At 46.6% G+C, this 16,236-nt stretch overlaps 2 protein-coding genes and 1 long non-coding RNA gene across 5 annotated transcripts; 1 reads left to right on the top strand and 2 right to left on the bottom strand.

Annotated features, from left to right (window-relative positions):
• The first annotated feature begins 2,705 nt into the window (after positions 1–2,705).
• Positions 2,706–4,702, top strand: LOC123489881. 2 transcript variants are annotated; one of them, XM_045220228.1, is made up of 4 exons: positions 2,706–3,083; positions 3,369–3,577; positions 3,920–4,007; positions 4,448–4,702. In XM_045220228.1, the coding sequence occupies exons 1-4, from the start codon at positions 2,708–2,710 to the stop codon at positions 4,630–4,632; spliced, it is 858 nt and encodes a 285-aa protein (XP_045076163.1). In that variant the 5' UTR covers positions 2,706–2,707; the 3' UTR covers positions 4,633–4,702. The 2 variants fall into 2 exon arrangements, with proteins under 2 accessions (XP_045076163.1, XP_045076162.1); XM_045220227.1 differs by having other exon boundaries at positions 3,324–3,577.
• Positions 4,703–10,552: 5,850 nt separating this feature from the next.
• Positions 10,553–11,261, bottom strand: LOC121555552. 2 transcript variants are annotated; one of them, XR_005997942.2, is made up of 4 exons: positions 11,189–11,261; positions 10,921–11,078; positions 10,702–10,813; positions 10,553–10,592 (listed from the first exon to the last, which is right to left on the bottom strand). It is a non-coding gene; the product is annotated as an uncharacterized LOC121555552 (long non-coding RNA). The 2 variants fall into 2 exon arrangements; XR_006660730.1 differs by having other exon boundaries at positions 10,572–10,607.
• On the bottom strand, positions 11,262–12,583 carry LOC121555545. Its single transcript, XM_041869379.2, has 5 exons — positions 12,539–12,583; positions 12,037–12,289; positions 11,617–11,927; positions 11,408–11,492; positions 11,262–11,323 (listed from the first exon to the last, which is right to left on the bottom strand). The coding sequence occupies exons 1-5, from the start codon at positions 12,581–12,583 to the stop codon at positions 11,262–11,264; spliced, it is 756 nt and encodes a 251-aa protein (XP_041725313.2).
• Positions 12,584–16,236: the final 3,653 nt, after the last annotated feature.

Raw genomic sequence — 16,236 nt, 5'->3', positions numbered from 1 at the left:
CCATTTTGGCAGAAATACAAAGCCTAGTGGTTCACAGATCGGCTAGCAGACCATCCACCAGACTGTCCAACAATGACCCACTGCTGAACATTTCCAAATCGAAGGTCTTAAGATCAGTTCTGCTCAAAATGGCAGAGCTCTTTGGCCAAGGTCCAAGTGAAACATGTCTAGTTCCACTAGTCCAGAGTCAGTCCAACAACTCCATTTGCGACTGGACTGTGAATGCAGGCACCATTCATCCAAGTACATTTCTGTCCGACAACAGAATGACAGAAGTGTCATCCGATGTTGTGGATCTTGTACTTGAGGTTTTTTGGATAACAGGATTTTTGGATAACAGGAACCCGTCAAGGCCACAGAGTGCCTGCTCCCACAACTCAGCTAGTGGAGCAATAGATATGAGAGCTCTTGCTGGGGACTTGGTCAGACAGGTGTCTGTCAAACTCAGCCCATTTGTCTCTGAGAGTCAACTCTCCACCATGTCCATGACAGATCTGTCATCATCTTTTTCTGACTCCACCTTGAAGCAGTTGTGTTCTCGCTCTGTTGTTGCTCTGGTAACTGCCTGTCAAGCAATCAAAACAGAGCTCGAGAACCAGAGACCTACCAACCTGGTAGCCAGAGACCTACTATCGTCTCTGGTAGAGACCATTGAGGACATGGATATCTCTGACATCCTCCAGGGCCCGTCGGCCATTTTGGAGGAGGCTGCTGTGATAAAGCACCCAGAGATGTCCACCTCGACAATATACAGATCTCTGCTTCTCGACTCATCTCTCGCCTCCTCTAAGATGGTCACTGAGAGCATTATCTTCAACAACCCATGCCCATCAGAGGAGAATGTGAGTATTCAGAAGGAGCTCCCTGCTGATAAAGTTGACATCCTCCATGGTCAACCAGTGGAGGAGTATATTGTCAAAGCTGAGCAATGCATCACTCAGGTCATTCAGGATGCAGCTGTGACATATACTGCTGCGCTGGATAAAACCGACACTTGTGGGAAACTGTCGGAAATCCTATCTGTCCATGTTTCCTCAGAGAATATTGAGGAGGCATCCTCTGATCTCTTTGGTGGAATTATTTCCGACCTGCATGAGGTATATGAGGTCAATAAGGCCTCCAAGCGTACGAAATCAGGTCGCAAAATGTTCTGGGTGGAAGTGAGTTCAGGTTCCCAGAAGATTTATACCAAAACCCTGGACAAACTAAGGAAGCTGTTCACCTCCCACCATCTCACTGAGGGAAAAAAATACTCCTGTGCAAATCGAGCTTTCTGCAACTGGACTACTTGTAACTGAGGCCACTGTGCAGGAATCTCCTGTAACTGAGGCCACTTTGGCAGTGTCTCCTGTACAGAAGACAGACAGTAAGACCCCTTCTAAGTCCTCAGCCTCAGCCTACCAGCTCACCCTCGACACCTGCACTAAAGGGGTAATCAAACAGGTGATCTCGGTGCTGAGGGTGGACACTTCAAAGGAAGACTGCTCCGCTTCCGTTGGGGAGAGCACGTCAAATTCATCCTTCGACTTCAACCAGAAGTTGGACTCGATAATTTCGAAATTGGAGGACCTCACCATTTCGAGTGATGTGACGTCAGCCGAGATTGCCACACTCACGCGATCTCTTAGTGCAGCCAGCAGAACCTCTAACATTTCCATCCAGAGCTTTCACAGTGCTGAGTTCCGAGCTAAGGCCAAACACATTGTGAGTGAGACCATTCTCAGAGCTGCTAGCAAAGCCAGCCATTCTTTGCTACAGAGCATGCCTAGCACCACCTTCTCACACCATGCGGTTTCTACAGCCGAAGATATAGTAAATATTATCATGCAAGACCTTGAAAGTGTATCCCAGTACACTGTGGACGACGCAGACTCCTTCCCACTAGGAGAGAAAAAGCTGGAGTTCCAGCTCAAACCCAGAGTTGTCTTTGACAACTTATTGGATGCTGCTCAAACCATGTACCACAGAGTAAAGGATAGACTGAACATCTTTTTCTCTTTTCCACCAGTGTCAGTCACCACAGCCAAATATGTGCTGGACTCCACCCCTGTGGAGACACTCAGACGTTCTAAGTCCGCTGACACTGCTCTTGTTGAGGACAGGAGCCGCCCTCCGTCTGTGAGAAGTGAGAAGCCTTTGTCAAAAGTCTGTTTGGCTAAAAGGTCTAAAACCCTTCTGTCTTCGAGTGGCTCTTCAACAGACCACCATGTAATTGACACATGCAGTGAGGATGTCACTCTGCCCACCAGGAGTATGTCAGTTGTGAGCAACAACAGTTTGAAGAGAGCCTCTCCTCTCCACGGCAGTGGATTGAGTGAAAGTTGCAAACCTCTTGTGGCTCTAAAAGACGTAACAGTGGCAGTCAGCCAAGAAGGCTTTAGCAAAACTGCAAAGAAGACGCTCAGCTTGATCCTAAATGTGATCAAGTGTAGAGTGGCCAACTCTGAGAGTTCATCTGTTGGGCAGATTGCAAGTGAGGAGTGTCTGATAGCCACTAACATGTTAGACTCTGTACTGGAGAGCCTTGACCAGTTGCCTGACATGAGCGCTGCCGATGAGATCACAAGGACAGAATCCCATACCTCTATCGCAATGGACGAGACAGGTTCACGGTCAACGCTTGTGAGCCAACAAGAAATAAACATATCTGACACCAATATCATAGTGAAAACTATAATGGACACATTGAAGACGGACGGACCCAGAGATGACTTCAGCAGAAGAACATCTGGATAGGCTCCTGTCAGTTGAAGCCCTTCAAGGTGCATCTGGCAACCTGATCGCAAAGGTCCATGGTCTCATTCAGGAGATAACCATAAACCGCCAGCTTCAATCCATGGTTGGCCACAGAAGCCTCTCTCAACCAGCGCTGCCTAAACCAGCCCTGAGGAAGCTGTCAAAGGACGATGCCTCAGAGCTCATTTACAACTTTGCCCAGACTTCTGTTAGGAGACTCCTGGGGCAGTGTATGGGAAGGCCTATGCCACCATCGGCTGAAATGGTTTTGGATCAGGTCATCAAGTTGATGACAGACGTGGTGATGGACAGCCTGACTTATGTGTCCAAGTCTACAATGGAGGATGGTAAGTGAAAGTACCTCTTTTCATCTGCATAGGACTTAATTGTAACATGATGCTCAATACATTGCGTTTTATTATGTAAAATTCACTGGTTGTGTCCAAAATGGCACCTTCTTCCATATTTAGTGCACTACTTTTGACCAGACCCTATGGGTCCTGGTCAAAAGTAGTGCACTATAAAGTGAAGAGAATGCCATTTGGGATGCAGTGACTGACTTCAATGGCTGCGTCCTCTTCTCCCAGTTATTGTACACAGGTCGGTCACACTAGCGTGCTCTTCTCACTCAGACACCAGCAATGCCACAAGTGACATCACTCATGGTGTTGTAGCTGACCTTAATGCTACTGAGGAATTCCCTGCCAGGAGCCTTAGCCCGGCTGATGTAAAGGCTGACGGCATGGCCCGCCTTCCCTCTGCCAGAGGGGAAGAGACTAAGAAGAACAGGAAGTGGCGTTTCCTACCGAAAATGCATACGTTTCCAAAGATCATGATTAAGGTAGGGTGCTCTGTGTTTTGAGATTACATCTGTAAGGCAGGGCTGAAATTTACCCTACAGAATCACTACACACCTATTGTCTCTCAGCATTAGAACAAAACTGTTGTCATTGTCTTTAGGAGGTTGAGTGAGGACGCTGTAATGCAATCCTAATACACATGGGAGAGAGTCAATGGCTATGTCCCAAATGGCACCCTATTCCCTATATAGTGCACTACTTTTTACCAGCGCTCTATGGGCCCTTTTCAAAAGTAGTGCCTTACGTAGCGAATAGGGTGCCTTTTGGGATGCACACTCTGTATTTTACACAGGCTCAGTTGTCCTGATGTGTTTTGTCAACAGCTGTTCAAGACAAAAGGGGAACCGAAGAGCCACCCTAAACAGGATGCACTGCCTACCAAACGTCTCAGAGAGACTCATATTTCACAGGGTAAGTGATAAGCATCGATAATGTCATATTGATGTATCACCCTATGACAAGCTTGTTAAAACAGTGACAACAGATACAGGCAGACCGACGGACAGACAGGCAGACGGACAGGCAGGCAGACAGACAGACAGGCAGGCAGACAGGCAGACGGACAGGCAGACAGACAGACAGACAGACAGACAGACAGACAGACAGACAGACAGACAGGCAGGCAGACGGACAAGCAGGCAGACGGACAGGCAGGCAGACAGACAGACAGGCAGACAGGCAGGCAGACAGACGGACAGGCAGACGGACAGGCAGACGGACGGGCAGGCAGACAGACAGACAGGCAGGCAGGCAGGCAGACGGACAGGCAGGCAGACGGACAGGCAGGCAGGCAGACGGACAGACACAAACACACACATTCATTTTCTGATTATGAAATGTTCTTATGACAGATGCTGAGTGTGAGGTTCCAGAGGTTCCATCCACTTCCCCTCCCAAGGAGGACCTGACAACCACACCGGCCCCTGCTCCCCAGGAGTCCCAGTCCCGTAAACGCCCACTCATAGTCAGGGTGTTACACGCTCTCTCCAGAGCCATCTCCAAACCATTCAGAGGAGCTTCTGGGAAGAAGAATTAGCCAAATGCCTGATTTTATTAATATTATATTTTAATCAGAGCCTTTATTTAATAAAACATTACTGCATTGATTTCTGTCTATAGTAGTCTTCATGTATGTGCAAGATAACGGTAAAGTACTTCAAACCACATAGTCAAAAGTATTCATAGTGAAGTACCGTTTATGATTATTGATTGTGGAAATACACATAATACAGAAAAGTTGTTGTCACATACAAAGACAGACATAAAGGAGAACTCCGTAGACCAGTCACATTCTCAAGCCATAACTAAATCCATGAATGGATCTCCTATAAGATGACAGGAGAACATTTGTAACACTTTCTATGAATCCAGGCTCTGTCGCAGCCGGCCGCGACCGGGAGACTCATGGGCGACGCACAATTGGCCCAGCGTCGTCCAGGGTAGGGGAGGGAATGGCCGGCAGGGATGTAGCTCAGTTGATAGAGCATGGCGTTTGCAACGCCAGGGGAGTGGGTTCGTTTCCCACGGGGGGCCAGTAAATTTTTTATATATATTGTGATGTCACGAGAGGCTGTGTCCTGGAGGGACGTTACATCCCCCTGAGGTGGCTGCAAACCCAGACAGCTATGGCTCCATCTGCTGGTATGGTCGGGAACTCCACCCCTCTATGGCCAATCTTCCCACGCAGCTGAAACAAATGAGGAGCTGATGAGCTGAAGGTTTGGGAAGGGAAGAGACACACTGAGGGAGTGTGTGGGGGGTGAAGAGACACAGTCTCCAACCTGGGCTCTCTGGAGGACAAGAGTGCTGCACGTCCACTTCCATGAGGAATATAAGGATTTGGAGATACTTACCTTTGGGAAATACTCACCTTTGGATATATGCACCTGTGGAAATACGTGAGAGACATTTGGAAGGACTTTTTGCTGGGTTGGCCACTAGCTGCAACGTGGACTACAGTAAGGCTGGGGAAAAGTTATCTGAGCGAGTAAGAATTATGATTTTGGATGTGGAAGAGACATCCCTGAACTGTTAACCCTTAAAGAGCCACAAGAGAACAGAATTTTGTTATATTTTCGTTAATTTCCCAAGACCTATAATAAAATCCTTGTTTTGTTTGAACCTTGTCTCCTTGCACTACTTGAGCAATCCCGCTGAAAGCTGTGTAGCCTCTCGTGACGTCACAGATGGTGGAGAATACGGGCACGCTCAAGCGTTAATAGTGCATGTCAGAGGAGGATACCGAAGGTTTGATCACCCAGTTTTCCAAGTTGGCCGTAGGCTCCCCGCCGACTGAAATGGAGGACATATTGAAAGCCCTTGTTGCTGGCCAGCAAGCCCAGATGCAAGCAAACGTGGCTCTCTTGGAGGAGCAAAAGAAAGCCAACCTTCTGAAGGCAGAGGAATTGCAGTTGCAGAGACAGAGGGTTGTCCAAAATACCCGCCCAATAAAGGCAAGTGACTTTATATCTAAGATGGGAGCTACCGATGACATTGAGGCATACCTGCATGCATTTGAGGCCACGGCCACTAGGGAAGCCTGGCCCAAGCAACAGTGGGTTGGTCTGTTAGCCCCCTTTCTAACCGGGGAATCGCTGAATGCTGTCCGGGACCTGGGCCCTGACCAGGTTACTGACTATGATGCCCTGAAGTCTGAGATCCTCAGCAGATATGGACTCACAAAGTTTGGTATGGCCCAGCGCTTTCACAGCTGGACCTTCCAACCAGACCAACCTCCTCGGGCGCAGATGCATGAACTTGTCCGAATCGCAAGGAAATGGCTGGATCCGCAGAGGAATACAGCAGCGGCGGTGGTGGAGGCCGTTGTGGTGGATCGTTACTCACGCGCCCTGCCTTATGAGGCAAAACGGTTCATCAGTCAACAGGCCTTGACCACGGCTGATCTGACCGTGGAAGCTGTGGAAAAGTACCAGGCCACAGCGGAGATGCTGAATGCTTCCCGAAAAGACCCCAGGAGTGCGGCCCCACCACAAATGGGAAGAACCCGTCCAAAGGACCCCAAGGTCTCGAACCCAGCCACGTCAGGACTTATCCCGGCTCCAGGGGGAGCCAGAAACCAGGCGGGTCCAAGAAGAGTACACCAGGAGGGGGAAACTCGACAGTGTTACCGGTGTGGGGAGATGGGACATATCTCCTGGCAGTGTGGGAAATCAGCCGATGAACCTATGCCCACTGCGGAGTCCTCCAGCTCAGCACCCACACACCGTTTTGCCTCGCTCTTGGGAGTCGTAGATGGCGGCCCAGATCGACCCCCCACCTGCCCGGTAACTGTGAATCACCATGATGTGGAGGCCTTACTGGATTCTGGTAGCCGGGCCACCCTGGTGCGTAAGGATTTGGTGGGCCCAACGTGTCTGACCCCGGGGAAAGTCCTCCCAGTTTCCTGTGTCCATGGGGACACCAGAGAATACCCCATTACTGAACTTACAATGACCAGCACACGGGGAACCATACACACGACGGCGGGGGTGGTTGATTCCCTCCCCGTCCCTGTCCTAATTGGACGAGACTGCCCAGCCTTTTACCCACTCTGGAGAGAGTCTCAGGAGAGGATAACCCGAGTACCTCGGAAACGGAGAGGCAAGACTCATCCTGGGAAGGCTCCGGTGCAATCCTCCGAGTTACTCACTCCCGCCCGGGCTCTGATAGGGATGGCAGGTGCCCAGACCGACACAGAGACGGAGCTACAGAATCTGGACAAAGAACTGTCTGGTCTGAAGGGGACCGCTGAGAGGTATCGTTTGTTAAAGCAACAGTTAGACATGAAGACAGAAGAGTTAGATATCCTCCAGGCTAAACTCCAACAGAGCTCCTTCCCTAAGCAACAGGAGGAGCTGGAGAGGCTGCGCAGGACCATCGAGGAGTGTGAGGAGACCCTGCGCAGTAGTAAGGAGGTCCAGAAGAAGGCAGAGGAGAAGTACAAGGTGTTGGAGAACAAGATGAAGAATGCGGAGGCAGAGAGAGAGAAGGAATTGAAAGCTGCTCAACAGAAGCTAAACTCTGCTAAAACCAAGGCTGATGCGTTCAGTAAGAAACTCAAGGAGAGACAACAGGAGGCTGAGTCCCTGGTCCTAGAGTCGGAGGAGTTGAAGAGAGAGCAGTCTGGCAAGCACCACGGCAATGCGGGCACCCTCTCCCGGCGTGATGCCTTCTTCGCTGCCTTTACCCCGACGAGGACGTCGGTCCCGAGGAGGGGGATGTGTGATGTCACGAGAGGCTGTGTCCTGGAGGGACGTTACATCCCCCTGAGGTGGCTGCAAACCCAGACAGCTATGGCTCCATCTGCTGGTATGGTCGGGAACTCCACCCCTCTATGGCCAATCTTCCCACGCAGCTGAAACAAATGAGGAGCTGATGAGCTGAAGGTTTGGGAAGGGAAGAGACACACTGAGGGAGTGTGTGGGGGGTGAAGAGACACAGTCTCCAACCTGGGCTCTCTGGAGGACAAGAGTGCTGCACGTCCACTTCCATGAGGAATATAAGGATTTGGAGATACTTACCTTTGGGAAATACTCACCTTTGGATATATGCACCTGTGGAAATATGTGAGAGACATTTGGAAGGACTTTTTGCTGGGTTGGCCACTAGCTGCAACGTGGACTACAGTAAGGCTGGGGAAAAGTTATCTGAGCGAGTAAGAATTATGATTTTGGATGTGGAAGAGACATCCCTGAACTGTTAACCCTTAAAGAGCCACAAGAGAACAGAATTTTGTTATATTTTCGTTAATTTCCCAAGACCTATAATAAAATCCTTGTTTTGTTTGAACCTTGTCTCCTTGCACTACTTGAGCAATCCCGCTGAAAGCTGTGTAGCCTCTCGTGACGTCACAATATATATATATATATATATATATATATATATATATGTATTCACTAACTGTAAGTCGCTCTGGATAAGAGCGTCTGCTAAATGACTAAAAAATAAAAATAAAAAAGCCTATATCTATAATGCATACACTCAAGTCATTTACATTTTACATTTTAGTCATTTAGCAGAAGCTCTTATCCAGAGCGACTTACAGTTAGTGAGTGCATAATTTTTTATTTTTTTCATACTGTCATACACTCATAATGACTTAATTGAGTTAAGTGTTAAGTTAAGTGCAGTTATAAACACATAATGAGGGCTTATTATGTATTTCTTGCAATAAAAAAAGAAAAATGCTACTAGTTTATTAAATATTCATGACTGCTATTGCACGGCTCATGTCCACACTTCTGTACAATAGGGGGCAGTAATGCACCATAACGTTGGATGCCAACTGTCTATAAACCCCACTGAAGAAGAAAAAGCTACTCATGTAATGCATGCTGGAAAGCAGACAAAAACTAATGATTTGCAAGAGATCTAAACACGATTTATAAGCTACTGAACAACAAGTCCAAGAAAGCATTGCTAACCGCGTTTGCACTTTGAACAGATTTCTCGACAATAATAATGGAAGATGTGACTGGGGCTCAGCTCATTGCAGAGGCACTAAAAGCTCAGGTGAAGTGTGTGCAATTTATATAAAACAGTGTTATACTGTGTAACCGTGTTGCTAAGAATATATTAGTCGCTGATCATGTCCTTGGCAGTGAGAATGTAGCACTACGAGTTGTGAAAGTGTGCCATAGGTCATTGCACTGGTATAGCTAACTATTAATATTGTTGTAGAAAAACATTTAGATGTTTATGTGGAATAGCATATGTTAACATAGTGAGTTTTTGTCCTTGGTCCGCCTGGGTCCTGCAGTCGGTGAAAAGCAATTGCACTGCCTGCATCTCAGAACTGCGGCTGCCTTGATCTCATGAGGTTATCGTTGCCCGCGTGTGCATGACGTCAGAGAAAGTCGGGATCAAGTCGGACACAAATCTAACCAGCATGCATTGGGCGGTGATCGCCGGTGATCGATTCTGCGCAGACCTGGCTCATCTCAAATGGGCCTCTTGTCTATGATCTGTCGGCATGGTTATACTGGCCTGTGGCCTTCTTGGAGGCCTTGATGATATCGGAGGGGGGCTCCCATTTGAAGCAGGGCTCCAGATTGGCCATCTTTATGGTCATTATTGAGGACAGGGTGCCATCCAATGCTAGGCTGTTTCTTCTCTTGGTTTTGTTCAGTCCCACAACTGAAAACACCCTCTCAGCATCTGCGTTTGCATGGGGCAACACCAGGACAAGCTTGGCGACGGCAGCAAGCCTCTCGAATTCTTTGGCTCCTGTCACCTATGGAAAATGCACCAAAACACAATGGAAAAACATACCTTGATTTTTGATTGATTAATACTGTGAGTATACTGTAGGTTGATCCATTAACAAAGTTCAGATAAAAACATGCATAATTTGAAACATGCATGACACATATATGCATGCAACTATTTTAAGCAACAGATGTAGCCAAGCCACACCTGCCAAAAGGAAAGACAAAAAAGGGGAAAAAAATTACCTTATGCTTCCGGGTTGCCATTTCAGCCCAGAAGCTTTCCATTTCAGTTTAGTCCTGCAGGGATATCATTGGCATGGTCTGATAATTTAGAAACTCCTCACCCAGAAGGTCATGCTCCTCTGGCCAATGGTATGGGAGGAGATGGGGAAACCTATTTATGAAAGTAGAGTTACAAGTTGTTACGTTTTAGGTATATAGTCATCAACCAGCAGCAGTTCATACACATCTTTGAGGAGAAGCCACATAAGAATATCTCATGTGCAGTTTAGGAGTGAACACACCTCATCATAAAACACAGGGTATTTTAGCTAAGATGATAGACAATAATTAGAGAAAAAAAACGAACCTTTCAACAAAGTACAGGACATCTTCGATGTCACTTTCAGCCCTCTGCCGTACATCTACAAATTGTGCGTGCTTGATCAGTGGCTCTTCCAGTGGCAGCTTCTTAAGTGCATAGTCCACAGCACTTGTCAGGAAACACAACACAGCTTCATGGAATGAATCCACCTGCTGTGGTGTGATGTCACCCTCGTCGAGTAATCTGTTAAGTTTAGCCCTGGTTGTGAACCCAATACAGCATATCGGTATAAGGTACAAGGCTAAATATCACATATCACAGTGTTTGATCATAATAATAGTCAAATACTAACCTGGTAAATGGTTTGCCTTTTCTTCAAAGGCAATTTCACAAGGCTCCTCATGGCACTGCAGAGCTGCTGGAACCATAAACTTGGAACATAGCTTGCGTACGAATTTCACCATCTATAACAGACATTTACAAAAATAGTAGGTGAAACCTGTTTTAGAGGACCCCTGCAGATATCAGCAAGAAACACAGAATGGAAAAAAACAGCAAAATCCAATCCCACCTCATCATGTAACAAAAATATTGATGACTGCTCTCTCTGAAGCAGCAAGTTGAAAGAAGTGAAAGTTGGTACGGTGGCTTGGAAGAACAGCAGGTACACTTCTGTCATGGGGACAGTGAATGTCTGCACAAGTCTCTTGAACCTGGCCTGATTTTCATCTTGAATCAATCAATAAATAACACAAAACAAGAGGTTGTCATTAATACAAGTATGTGACTAACAATCCATGTAGTTGCTGCATAATGAAATTGAAAATTGATGACCATACTAGCAGATTTGTAGTAGCTGGCCAGAGGTTCATACAGCCTCAGGATCCTGGTCACACAACGTTCAAGGCTTAGTCAACGGACCGAGATATGCAGGAGGACCTCCATGTACTCCGCTTCATGGAGCTCACAAAACTCTGTTTTAGACATTAAATCCATATCATATATTTTCTACAGCTCAGCATTTCAGTATTACACTTAATAGTATCAAACATGCATACCTGACAGGTATCCTTTCCGATTTGTGCTACCCTTGAACAAGTAACCGATGTCCACTACCATATCCTCCAAATCAAAACCGGACACCTGCAATGCATAAATCAATCATAACACATTCAGTCAATGCACGTAATTAGGATACAAATAAAAAGTTACATGTAAAGATAAATCAGGCCTTAACTCACTTTAAAAAATCTTTAAAAAATCCCACCCCTGCAGCTTTGGCGGTGTTATGTGCCACATGACAAGGACAACCATGAATATAGGTGTTGGGATGCTTCTGGAGCACCCTAGAGGCAATGGAATTACGTGGTCCAATGTTCACAGCTGCATTGTAAACTGAGAGACCAATGCAGTTCTCCCAAGGGATGCCATGCTCCTCTATGGTGGAGTTAATTTTGGTGAAGATCTCACTTGCTGGCCCACATCTCCTCCCACTTGTTGTGCACATATTTAAGAACTGGTGGACAACTTTGCTGCCCATGAAGACCCGGACAGTAAGCGGGTTCATCTTTTCCACTCCTATAATGACAAGTTAGAATCATACAGATGTTCATGTTATTAGATGTTTAAAAATACACAAAGCACATGTTTTGCAGATGAGAAAAATCTCAAATAGTTTGTGAAATACCAGTGTCATTCGACCCATCCGTAACAAGGGTATACGGGGCTTTTTTCATCTCCTTCACAAGCTCCTGTGTGAAATATGGTGCGAGTGCTTCATTGGTAATGCAGGATGACTTAGTCCTGGCACACCTGTACTCCTGCGCTGTCTTCGAATCTCCGAAACATTCTTTTAGGAGAGGCCCCAGGTGGTCCGCAAAGGCTAGGGGGACGTTGTGAACTACCAACCCAGCTGTCATTTTGACCTCAGCCCTTCTTGTCTGTAAGAAATTAAAAATGATTAATCCTCCCAAAAGACCATAGTTTATTTAAAATAGACGCCTGCGATAATAGGGCACAGGTAAAAAAACACATTCAGCAACTAAGATCTCAAATTAAGAAAACTGGACTGTACTACACTGAAATACAAACCACAAATTAGTCAAAACTATCAACCATGACTTTACCGTGATCAACTAGAACACAAAACTCTTGACTGAACCTTGACAGAATCATTACACATATCATACCTTAACCTCTTGTGCAGACATACCCCCAACAGATGGAACGGCCATTGCATATCGGGATATTGTGGCTGTGGACAGGAGAGCTCGTTGCTTATCTTGGTGGCCTTTTGCTTTTATATGGCGCACTACATCTGTCACACCCTGGTGGCAACATGAGTTTTCAATACGGCAGACTGCACACCAGTAGTGCGTGTTGAGGCTCCCTCTGGTAATAAATGGCCATGAAGAGGTCCACTCATTTTTGAAAATGGATCTATATGTTGCTGCTCCAGCCAGAGCACGACTCTTCTGGCCCTGCTGTTGGATTGGGGGGGTCTCTTCTTTCTGTCCCTCTGTGTCTTCTTCCATCTGCCCTGTTGGTTGTTCTATTTGTCCTGTCTGTTGCTCCTCTGCATGTGCGTCAATCTGTCCTGTCTGTTGCTCCTCTGCTTGTTTGTCAGTCTGTCCTGTCTCCTGCTCTCTCTGTCCTTTGTGTTGCTCCTCTGTCTGTTGTCCTGTCGTTTCTATCAATCGTTCTGGCTGTTCTGTCAGTGTGTTTGTCTGTCTTTTCTCACTTGGCTGGTTCTTTAAATAAAATAAAAGGTTTCGCTTTTGTCCTGGCAAAGGTCTCTTACGGGACATCTTTGAAACTGTAATATTCATATGTGTCAGCATACTGAATTGTAATTGGATGCATTATACTGTCATATCATACTGTGCTATGATTGGTTAAGACCACCCAGGTGGTGAGGTCATTCTAAAGATGATCATGGCCAGAGACACATGGACATGCCAGTTATAGCTAGTTAATAAAGAGCTACGTTTATAAATATCCTGTCGTCCTGCATTTTATTATTTTGTACAAAGCATACAAAACAAGACATGGTGTCAGAGTAAAAGGACTAAAATATGGATTTTGCTGGAGTTCCTTCACCTCGAATGGATTGGGGGTCTACAAATCTACCCGATGCATGGCGTAAATTCAAACAGCATGTGGAGCTGATGTTCACGGGTCCTCTGAAGGAAAGAGGAGAAGAGGAAAAGTGCAGCTACCTGCTCCTCTGGATCGGTGAAAAAGGGAGAGACATTTACAACACATGGACACTTACCGAGGCTGAATCAAAGGTACTGAAAACATACTACGATCGTTTTGAAGCATATGTTGTGCCAAAGACCAATACAATTTTCGCTAGGTACAAATTCCATGAGAAAGTACAAGGCGCTAGCGAATCGTTTGAACAGTTTGTCACTGAGCTGCGTCTGCTTGTGAAAGACTGTGATTATGCAAACAAGGATGAGAGGGTCAGGGACCGTATTGTATTTGGAATTGTTGGGATTTGTTTTCTAATAATTGGATTGAAGTGATGAATAGCTTAGAAGGAATGCATTAATGAGGAGCATAGGTTTGTACTATACTGATATAAATTGTTTCACATAACAGGCTGTGATTCATGTGTGGAACGTTAGGGGAAGGACAGATAAGACTTGTATTTCTTACAGATACGAACACTGCCTCTTTGTTGTCTGTGAACCGTTGTCTGTGAACCGTCCTTGGATGTAGGAACCTACAGTCTTTTGGGTGCTGACTCTACAGGTTATTATGATAGCAACTTATGCCTGGGAACGGTGGAGCGCCAAGGGGTGGGACTAACCCGTGCGCCAACGGATTGGCTGAGTAAAGTCTAAACCACACTCAGTCCTTTACTCTGATTGGCCAACAGAAGAGGTGGGAACTCTCTGTCAGAGTATTTGAGAAAGTACCTGTAAACAATGGTTTAGTTCTCTGAGTGCCCTGTGTGGTATTTCAGTGGACCCGTATATACGAACCTTCATACTTATCATACATACATTTTGCATATAATAAATTAAGCTTGGATTGAAGATCTCTTGATTCTTATTCCAATACCAGATTTGAATTACGCAATTTCTAACAGAATACACTCACCGCGAGTGAGAGAGAAACTTTTGAATGTTGGATCAGAGTTAACGCTGGACAAAGCTATCGACATAGCCAGATCTCACGAGCTAGCACAGATTCAGATGAAAACCATTTCAGGCGGCAGCACGAGCGCATCACGTGAACAAGCAGTGCACGCAGTCAGGCAGACATCAAAGCACACCTCCAGTGCCCAGAGAGCATGTTTCAGAATGGAGACAGACAGAACTCCAAAACAGAGCGACACAGACTCCAAACGCCCCAAAACATGTGGATATTGTGGATACAAAGTGCATGGCGAACAGGGGAATTGCCCAGCTAAAGGCAAACAGTGTACTAAATGTGGAAAATGGAATCACTTTGCAAAAGTGTGCAGAGTTTACCGTGGAAAAACAGTACATACAGTGAGTGAAGATGAAATGTCAATCAAAGAGTCAAATGCTGATGAACTGTTTATTGATTCAGTGACACAGAAAAGTCAGATATCAGAGACAGAGCAAGCCTTTGCTGACATTGAGATAGGAAGACAAGGCACAGAGCTAAAATTCTAACTAGACACTGGTGCACAAGTAAACATTATTCCTCTGAGTAAGTACAGAAGCTTGACATCTGAGTGTGAGCTACAGCCCACCACGCGCAGACTGACTGGTTATGGTGGTGAACAGCTCCCAGTAAAAGGCACATGCACTCTCAAATGCAAATACAAGGAAAGGGACATGATGTTGGACTTTTACGTTGTTGACACTCGAGCACCTGCAGTGCTAGGTCTTAAAGCATGTTTAGACATGGACCTTATCAAGCTAGTTTTATCAGTGACAGCACCAGTAGAGATAGAGAATGTCATGGAGGAGTTTGCTGATGTTTTTACAGGAATAGGACTATTCCCAGGAGAATGGACCATTCACCTTGACCCAGACACAACCCCTGTGGTCTACCCACCGAGAAAGATTCCACTTGCTCTCCGCGCCCGTCTGAAGAAAGAGTTGGAGAGCATGGAGCAATCTGACATCGTCACCAAGGTTACAGAACCGACGGATTGGGTCAACGCGTTAGTGGTGGTGGAGAAACCACGCACAGGCAAGCTCAGAGTATGTCTCGACCCAAGAGACTTGAACAAGGCTATCAAACGCCCCCATTACCCCCTTACCGACGCTAGATGGCATCACACACAAGCTAGCGGGCGCACGCTACTTCAGTGTCATGGACGCCAGATCAGGCTACTGGGCTATCAAGCTCACAGAAGAGTCATCTAAGCTCACAACGTTCAACACACCGTTTGGACGCTACAGGTTCCGTCGCCTGCCTTTTGGGATTATCTCAGCCCAAGACGAGTTTCAGCGAAAGATCGACGAGGTGTACGAAGGCCTCGACGGAGTCGTGGCAATTGTGGGACGACATACTTGTCTATGGTCGAACCAAAGAGGAACACGACAGAAACCTCAACGCGATGCTGCAAAGGTCCCGCGAGAGAGGAGTCCGGCTCAACCCCGAGAAGAGCACAGTCGGCGCTACAGAGGTCAGCTACTTCGGACATCTTCTCACAGCGAATGGAATCAAGCCAGATCCGCAGAAGATCTCAGCCATAAAGGAAATGGAGCCACCAAAGAACCGCGCAGAGCTGGAAACAGTGCTTGGCATGGTCAACTACTTAGCCAAGTTCGCACCCAGCCTCTCCAATGCTAATGCACCCCTGCGTCAGCTGCTAAAGCAGTCCAGTGAGTTCCTCTGGGACAACCAACACGACATCGCTTTCCAGAAAGTGAAAGACTTGATCACGAGAGAACCA

Source organism: Coregonus clupeaformis, unplaced genomic scaffold, assembly GCF_020615455.1.
Source record: "Coregonus clupeaformis isolate EN_2021a unplaced genomic scaffold, ASM2061545v1 scaf3405, whole genome shotgun sequence".
Lineage (NCBI taxonomy): Eukaryota > Metazoa > Chordata > Actinopteri > Salmoniformes > Salmonidae > Coregonus > Coregonus clupeaformis.
This window is presented reverse-complemented; position numbering and strand designations above follow the sequence as displayed.